At 37.3% G+C, this 9,841-nt stretch overlaps 1 protein-coding gene across 1 annotated transcript in view; it reads left to right on the plus strand.

The window, feature by feature from the left end:
• The first annotated feature begins 6,687 nt into the window (after positions 1-6,687).
• The window catches only part of zpld1a (zona pellucida-like domain containing 1a), a 13,420-nt gene continuing 10,266 nt past the window's right edge, over positions 6,688-9,841 (plus strand). The window contains 6 exon segments of the mRNA XM_035666060.1: positions 6,688-6,748; positions 6,751-6,834; positions 7,421-7,534; positions 7,757-7,979; positions 9,684-9,734; positions 9,736-9,815. Coding sequence (XP_035521953.1) covers positions 6,688-6,748; positions 6,751-6,834; positions 7,421-7,534; positions 7,757-7,979; positions 9,684-9,734; positions 9,736-9,815 — 613 coding nt within the window.

Here is a 9,841-nt window from a genome sequence, read left to right on the forward strand (position 1 = left end):
CCATCAGTTTGCGTGGTTTGCTCAGTAGCAATGCAAAATGAAACTGCAGAAACAAAAGAATGGAAGAGATGTACGACTGACTGCACTGGGGTGGCTATTTATGCTAGCTAAAACAGGAAGTTAGCACTAAGTATTAGCGTGTTTTAACTACGCCCCGTACTAACACCGAAAATATATTCTTTAGTAGCGATAATTATCTTTTTAAAGTTTTGGTAATCGTTTACAGTTTAAGCTTACAAGATTCTTTTGTAAGATCGTTATATAGAATATCAGGATACGAGTACTAAAGCTCTCTGAGAGAAATGGATGCCATACACTTTTCATTAAAACTGTGATATTATTATTTGTGCGGCTAAGATTCAATTTACTGCATATCATTTAATTCCAGAATACTATTAATGGTAAGTAAAATTATTTTAAGACTAGGCTATAGGAATACGATTATTTTAATTACATTTATTTTTGCATATATTAATCATCATTTTGTGAGACACATTATGATCAAAGGCGGTCTATTGTTTAGTTGTTGTTGTAGTTTCTGCACGCTCGATTGGCTTTGGCCGGGCTAAGTCAAAAGTCCAGGGCGCGTTTTTTAGTCCCCGAGTCCGTCCCCACATGAGCTCATCGCGTTCATCCTTAGACCCTTCCCGCTCAGCAAAGGCCTCGGTCAAAAGCTGAAGCCTATCAGAAACAAGACCATCGGTTTATAAAAAACGCTTGATCCGATAATTCCCGATCATTACATTTTTAGTGATATCAGCCGATATGTCAATCAGAGGGCCGATATGTAAGATGATACCTATATTATATATACTATGCTCAGCTAACCTGTCTCATTAACTTAGAAGCTGGCAGTGTATTCACACATTTTCTGAATGAGTTTTAGAATTTTTTGGGTCATATTTGGCTGAAAACTTTCACTATTATTGATTGACATATATTTTTATCGTGTTTCCTTGTTACTCTATTGTTTTATTTTTTATGTGTTGTACTGTTCCTCAAGTGCCCAGAGAGGCGCCTTTAAATAAAATGTATTATTATTATTATTATTATTAGTTCATGAGACAGATAATCTGTGAATTAGGGTTTAGTGAAAGTTTCAGCAAATATGACATAAAAGTTATTTTTGAGAAAAGTTACCTACTGCAGCTTTATGAGTGTATTTAATACTTTATGCTATTAAATAAATAAAAATCAATCAAAAGATGTGATACATAAGACATATATACCTAAAGCATTATTTCAGATTTTATCTATTGTCAATTAATTTCAGCATAATGTAGCATATAATTTACTGTAGCCATGTTGTTTTTTCCTTTCCTGCAACAGCTATATTGTAGTAGCAGAGAATACATGCTTCTCTGAAGAACGTATTTGTCATGTATATAATGGCTATGTCAACAGGGAGGACAAGCAGATACTCTCTGAGGGACGCTGAAAATGATGCAAAGACTTGGTTTCCCATATGTGTGCCAAGTGATGACATTTTAGCCGACAAAAGCAGAGAGACTTGCCCTTTCATTTTGTCAAAGACGCAAAATTATTTGTGTGCCAATCAAACGGCTAAAGGGAGCTCAGTGTGACGGCACCCAGTCTAGATTCACTACAGATAAAGGCTTCTTAGATCTTTTTCTGCTGAGAGAGATCATCACTAGTTTTATCATAGATTAAACCGAATACAGGTTGATTGTCTTCTGTGACCATATTCAAGTACTATATTGCCACCAAAACGGAAGCCTGTGATACATTTGACCTACTAATGTTATCATCTTATACACAGAGACCTAATTTGGGACTCTGAACAGTAAGCTAGCTTCATATACAAAAAACCTGCCATATGATGCACAGGGAATGGATATATATAACATACGGTGCAAGAAAGTCACCTGGACAGATATGGATTCAAGTCACTGACATCTTTTTTGGCAAACCCACTATCAGTTTGGTGTTTGACAGCAAAGTTTAGTTAAATATAATTTTGTGGCCTACATAAATGCATATACAGTTGAAAACATTTTGAAGCTGCAGTAGGTAACTTTTATAAAAAATAACATTTTGTTCATATTTGCTGAATGTCCTGACAGTGGTACATGAGACAGATATTTAGATTATTTTTTTAGAAATGTTACCTACTGCAGCTTTAATATGATAAACAATAAATGCTATATCAAAATTCAGTTTTACTTCTCTTTGAAGGTGGCATTGTGATTATAAAGTGCAACAATGATTTACTCTCAAACTACAACAACAAATTTAAAATACAAATAGGGTGACTGGTTAACTTAATAATTTTTATCTTCATGTGTATGTACTTCCATTATAAAAAATCAGCACTAATGCTAATCATAAACTAAATAAAAAGGAAATGGATTCTTTTAGGAGCGTGGCACGGCATATTCACCAATTGTGTTGTTGTTTATATTACTATTGAGTTTTTTAATCCATTAGGCCTAAGCTTGAATAACAGTTTGTGTCCCAGTTTGACAGTAGCATCTAGGAAATGGTGTTTTTGGTGTTTGAGGAATTGTCATCCATCCAGTGTGACGCCTAAAGTAAATTATCAGAAGGTTTACCAGTATTCTCCCTAAGAATTTCGTTTGTGCTCTTGTGAAATGCATAGAATAACAACATACTTCTGTCTGCAGTAATGAATGGAACCGCACTGTGGTAAATGGCACCCAGTGGTTTAATGGTGACAGCAGCAAGGGCATACAGGATATCTCAATAATTCAGTAAAGATATAGTGGATTTTACTATGTTTTCTATGTTATTAAAGGTGAAACGTGAAAGTGTTTTACAAGTGTAAGAATCAAATTTAAATGAAGAACATGAGTTCTGTAGAATAATCTGCTATTTTACAAAATTAAAAAAAAAACTTATAATGCTGTACTGTATCTATTACTGTATCCTTTTTAATTTAATATTACATTTCGTAACACTCTAGTCACGAGCACACTAGCTCTTATAGTTGGCCTTTATGGCAAAACCATATCAAAAATGAATTTGATTTCAAAATTGGGTAAGTCAAACTTTTGATTTGCAACAATCCTGAGAGACATAGATACAATAGTTGCAGAAATGGGAAGAGGGGCATAGGAATTTAGGAATTTTCTACTAAAAAGACCAAAAGTAACCATGGAAGGTCCCCTCTTGGTTGTGTAACTCAGACTAATGAGCCTCATTTTAACTTGAAGCCCTTATAAGGAACTGGTTTGACTAACTATACATCTCTCTAACTATAACTATGTATCTTCGGTAATGGTCTAGTTTGTTTATATAGGTCATATATATCAGGTATCAGGTCAGGAATTATACTACAGCCAGTGCTGTGGATGTCCTCTGTGTGGCCATAATGCCCCATCCCAAAAAAACTACCCACATGGCCAGTTTGGCATTGCCCTGTTTTGAACTCGCTGGTGTTACCCTAAAAATAATGTACATTTTTGATTTCCTCATTAAACTGCGATGCAGCAAATAAACAAAGTCACATTTCCCAAAGTCTGTCATCACGCTAGACATCAACAGTAGCCCGAGATTTGTCCCACAAATATATTTGTAACCAGAGACATTAATTACACTGTAAAAAAAAAAACTACGTAAACTTATGGGTTTTTCCATTTATTTTGCAGATTTTTTATTGATTTTTTAAATACATGGAAATATTAATAAAATTAAAAAATGTCTAATGTAAAATAACGTGAAAAATCTGTAAAATCTGTAGTGCTTTATATTTTTTCATATAAAAATACATTTGCATATCTAGACATATTTCATAATATTTACTGTTTAATAGATTAAACTGATACATTTAAGTTTAAAACTGTTAATACATTTCTAAAATTATATAAAATGAAAAAAGTATTTATTCTGTAATTTTACATGGATTTGTTTGTTGATTGACAGATATCTTGTATTATAGAAATTTTCACAACAAAAACGTTGAATAAATGTTTTTTATCAGTGTATAAGCCTTGGTACTGTCGAAAATCTGTTTTTATCACTAAAAACAGCTATAATTATTGTAATTTCACAGATGGTGTGATTTATTACATATTTACGGTGTAACGTTGTTAGCATCTTTTATATATTGTTACACAGAAGAATAGTTTTGTTTCTTTAGTCAGAGTGAGTGTGTAGATCTAAGCTCTAATAAAAGGAATCTGTTTATGCAACGTTACATCTTCTTGTACTCTTTACAGCAGACTGTGAAAAGCTAACTCTACAAAAATTGGCCTTGCCCCAAAAATGACAGGTCTGCAGTGTGAAATTGAGATTGTTTCATAACCAGTGAAAAACTCGTTGTAGGTTTAAGCATTAATTTTAAACAGAATGAGGATTATGACTTTGTCCCCCATCTCTTAGATTGGAAAGGATCTTTTAATGGACAGAAGGAATGATTACAGTAGTGTTTTTACATATTGTCACTTACGTACTGTTTTAAAATACAGTTTAAAAAAGCAAGTTTTCCTGTTAGATACAAGATGTCTCCTACTTCACTGTAAAGTCCATTCTCAGTGTATGTGCACTGGTGGCCTCAGGTTTCTACATCACATTGTACAAGTTGCATACTGGACCAGCATGGACTTCCAAACTATTTTTAAACTACTTTAAAAATCAGATTTTCAGTGAGCACAGAGAAACTTTTCACTTTCAGCAGATGAATGTGAAAACATCCTTCTAGAGTCAAACTCTGCACAGACAGCATTCAAACAGCACACTGTAGGGACAAGAAGAAACCCTGCGATTTCTGACTGGAGCTTCAGCTCATTGTTCATGAGAAGTAAACAAGTCACAGACTAGAGAAAAGGGAAACGATAATGTCACATTCCTATATCTCAGATATATATCTCAGATGCCTCTGCTGTGACTAGCAAGGTATGTCTGTCAGTGTTGGAGATGAATTGATGTGAAGTGTGAAGAAAAGGACTATTGGCATATGTACTCAGACTATAAATGATGTTCCTGAGGAGAGTGTATCTGTTTTCTGTGTTTCAGAGTTAGAGATTACAGGTGGCTGTGTTGTTCTCAGGTAAAGCTTATGCCTGTTGGTGTCTGGAAAATAATAATAGCTGCCAGTTGCTTTGTTAAGACTAGGGTAAAACCTTAGCACTGATCAAACTAGATGTTAACTAGTTCAAGTTGTCAACATGTTGCTCAGTAACCTCCATAGATTCTTTTGTTCTTGAATGTATAGTTTGCAGGAATCCATAGAGGTCTTATAACATCAGCAGCCATTATAACACCACAATGGGAATCTATGTATTCACATACTCTTCAAAGAGCACTCAAGATTCAGTTATAAATACGCCTGATTGATGCAATTTGACAGTGTAAGTCTGTCTGTTTGTGCAAGGTGATGAAAAGATCCAAAATGGTGTCTTTAGCTTCCATGGTTGTCATGTTCTATGGATTAAGATGTTCTCCCAATGATAAGCCAAACTGAATCTACCTATCAGTGATGAAATGAGTTCTGGGTAATTGAGGTGTTCGGACACTCTAGATGGCTATCAGTCTGCGGTGAAGCAGTTTTTTGGCCAAGATTCTGGTAATTACAATTTATCTGGATTAGCAAAAACCTCAGAAATAAGAAGTCGCCGTTTCCCGGCTCTCAGTGCTCAATTTCCCCACAGCTCCCTGAGAGAATATCGGAGCAGCGAAAGAACACGACTGAATGTCTTGAGTTGCGGAGGTTCACGACTGTGCAGCAGTTTGCATGGGCAGCTTCAACATGTTTTGTACGGGAAAACCCTGGTGGACAGAGAAATTGTAGTGATTGCTGAAGCATTGAAGAATTGAAGATACTCTTAATCAGGTGAAACAAGGTAAGGGACCTCTTTAACTCATTAAAAATGTAAATATTAATTGTTTTCGTCACCTGTTCTGAAAGCTGATACAGGACAGATTGTTGGGAAGCTTCCACAGAGGCGAACCTTTGCTTGGTGAAATTATCTTGGTGATAACAGTCCTGTGCGGAGAGGAAAAAGACATGTGGGTGGATTTTCAAACAGTCAGAAGAGAGAATCTTTTGTTTTCCATTTGATCTAAAGTGAGAAGTTTGCTCGGAGCTTCCAGTGTCCTTTCCATCTCATATTCCATATTCACAGGATCCCTGTGTGTACTCTGTCTGGTTCACACTGTGGCAGATATACGGCCATCCATATGGAAGATGGGACAGTGAGGGCCGGCTAATCCCCTGAAACTTCATGAACTTTGCTTTCTTTTTCTTTGCTTTCTTTATGTGAGCAGAAATCAAAGTTTAGGGGTCAGGTAGGAGGCCGGGAGTAGAGGCCTGCAGCCCCACCAAGCAGATTGCCTGCTGCTGTGCTGACTGAGAACTGCTGCACACAAAACAATAAAAAGTGTGGATTCCCGGGGCCAAGGGCCTGCGCGGTGGGCTCTGCACTCCCCGAGCAGGCCCGGGGAGAAAGGAACGGCTCAGTCAGCAAGCCGGGACCACTGGAGCGATGAAAAGATAATTCTACCCCCCCACCGCCGCTGGACCTCATGCAGCGTCAAACCATTTGTGAGCAGTGACACAGCCAGATTGGGCCGAAAGGATATGAGTGGGAAACTTCAAAACCTGCTCATGTTTCTGCGAACGTGAAAGGATTTGTATAACACATTCAGATTTGATGGACTTTCCCATGTTCACTCCGGACAGCCCTTTTTTGTTGACATGTTCAAATAATGAATCTCTTATGTGTAGGATCCCTTTTTCCCCCCCTGCTCCTGAGTCCTGTTTCTAGTTGTCGGGTAGGGATGCTGTGCGGACCATTCCATCGTCTGTCCCAAGCTTATGGAGAACCGCTGACTCGCTGGCTTCCAGGAACCAGGGTGAGTGCTTCTTCTTCTCGTAGATCTGCCTTTTACCTCATAACAACTGTCATAGCTAGAGACACTAACTGTAAACTTGGTGCAATTACTTCGTTAATTTAGCTGTTTCTCCAGGACTGAGAATCTGTATCTGTGACTGACAACGATTATGTGATAAGAGGTTTTCACAGCACAATGAGATGTGCACACAGAGATAAGCCATTATACTTTTATGAAATGACTGCACTTATCAGCACATTATCCAGCATAATTTCATACAACTTTGATGTCAAATCTGCAACTGCTCAAAGATAATTTAATCTGAAATTTGTCTGCTTTGATTTTGTTTGGCAGCCATGTGAAAGATGTTCCTCTGAAGTCAAAACTGTTACCAGATAACTGAAATATTTTGGGAAAATCTTCCCATCTGACATTAGCACACTTGCAGGAGAATATCTCATTGTTTTTCTCAGCAAAATTAATTACATTCATGCTGGAATTCACTTTCTGTTCTCCCAAGCTTTAAAGGTTATGTTTTTATGAAGTGACAGATGAAGCACCTACATTCGATTTCTAGCATTAAGTGTAAATTCTTGCTCTGTTTCAGGTGCTGAAATGGAACATATACTTTTGATTCTTTTACTCTTTACTAAGGCTTTATCAGTTGGAGCTCAATTCAATGGATACAACTGTGACTCCAATTTTCATAGCCGCTTCCCCGGTGAGGAACTGACACAGATTCACACTTTTTGTTTTAGAATTACTGGATGGAATTTACATATGATTATCTAACTACCTTCATATTCCAAAGAAAAGATAATTAATTTTTGTGATTTTAACAAAATTTTACATCATGGTTTGACTGTAATCTAACAAAATATCTTGTGTGTGTGGTGGTGGGTGGTGTGGTGTGTCTGTGTGTGTGTGTCTGTCTGTCTCACAGCGGAGAGGGACATCAGTGTGTACTGCGGCGTGCAGACCATCACCCTCAAGATCAACTTCTGCCCCGTCCTCTTTTCCGGGTACACCGACACCGACCTGGCCCTCAATGGTCGCCATGGAGATGCACACTGCCGCGGATTCATCAACAACAACACCTTTCCCACTGTTGTGATCTTTAGTATCAGCCTGGCCACCCTGGAGTCCTGTGGCAATTCCCTGGTGGTAAGAGGAAAAGGATTTTACAGTGTTACTGTCAGCATCACACTGCTGATGATGGAGTTGTTAATTAAGACCTATCTGAAATATTATCATCAATAGTGTTGGGAAAATACAATTAAAGGAGTAGATCATGTAAAGTTTCTGCAGTAATTTAGAAATAAGACACAAATCCAGCTGGATTTAATTTATTCTGAAAGGACAAATTAAACAGAATGGATTTACTCAATCACGCGTTAACTGCCAATTGAAATTAGTGCTAACAATACAAATGTAAAACACTAACAATATTAAAAAATAATAATAAAAAATATCACAATATTATACCAAAATCTCAACATTTCAAGATGCAGTACTAACCATGTATTTACCAGATATATTCAATTCAGAATAAATAGAATCACAATAAACATAATATATTCTATTATAAAAAAGTCCATTTAAATAATAAATTATATCATATCTGCATCTGATGTATTGACAGTGCTCATATCTACGGACCATTCTTATTCCCTTTATACCTTATTCAGCTGGTTCCCAACCTGGGGGTTGCCAAGGCTTTTACGGGTGTGTTGCAAGACCTTCTTGATTTTAAGGGGTGTATATATATATACTATATATATATATATATATATACCACACAGTAGGCCTAATCTCAGCATTACCAATTAATTTCTGTGAAGAAAAAGTAATGAACTTATTTTTAAAGTTTAGATTATTATTTACTATCCTGCATTTAGAAAAGTACACAGTTAAACAACCCATGGATCTTGATAAAACAATGGCAATGCATTAGGTTAGAAGTATTGTTAAAATACAGGAAAATACATAATACAGACAGAGAATCAGTAAAACTCAATTCTCTAGATCAATATTCACAGGAAATAAGCTGCTCAAAATCCATTGGTACAGGTATGCATTACAATCTGGTACAGTGCCTGGTTGCCCGGCAACAGTCAAAACGTACAACACTTTAAACAGTGGTCTTAATCAGGGTCTGGCTCATAAACCATCTCCATCATTAAAGCTGATGTAATGTAGTTTACTGTTTGGAGGAGTGGGTAAGGTGCTTAAATAGGCATGCCTCAACAGATGCTGTGTCACAAATGACTCACAGTCTTAGATGAACTCTTACAGTTATCTTTATAACATTTTGTATGGCAACTTAATACTGACTGAACCATATACATACAAACTGAAAGCTGAAAAAACTTGAAAAAACAGGCAGAAAGCCTTGCAAGCAGTGAAAGAAAGATCTGATATGTCTTTTATTTCAGGCGGCTCTCTCGTTGACAGCATCCATGTTTTTGATGAAGTTTGTGTTTATGCTGCATGGGAATTAAGTCCAGCACTCGTTATTTCAGTAAAATGGGCTCCTGTGGGATCCTGGAGGCCCTTTCAGGATGATAGAGCAAAAACAATCTTAAAACAGTTTAACCTGGAGTTAAAGCTAATCTTTGCAACTAAGCGAGCTGTCTCCCCATGTTTTTGGCTGAGTGTAGAGCCGGATGCAACTGGGACAGTTTTTGATGGTTTCCGTTCTCAGATCAAGGAGAGACTGAGTTGGGGGATTAGTGAGGTGTATTAGTAATAGCTCAGTGGCATGGCTGATTGGTATCAACCCCTGTCAGCTTGCCCACAGTGATATAATGGTGCTCGGTTAGCGAGCAGGAGGAGTGTATTACCCACCTCATGTTTGTTTGCTGCAGGTCCTCCACGGCTCAGGGGACAAACGCTTTAATGGGAAACCTGTCACGGTGCAGATGGAAACATATCAGGGTACATCGACCACACCGGATCCCCCCCACCATCATTAGCTACCCTGCCAGGTCTGCTGCTACAAGGTTTTCGCTGCATTCTACCACTGGAA

This window comes from Morone saxatilis, unplaced genomic scaffold (genome assembly GCF_004916995.1).
Source record: "Morone saxatilis isolate NCDOM2014 unplaced genomic scaffold, NCSU_SB_2.0 Contig20, whole genome shotgun sequence".
NCBI classification, from domain to species: Eukaryota; Metazoa; Chordata; class Actinopteri; family Moronidae; genus Morone; species Morone saxatilis.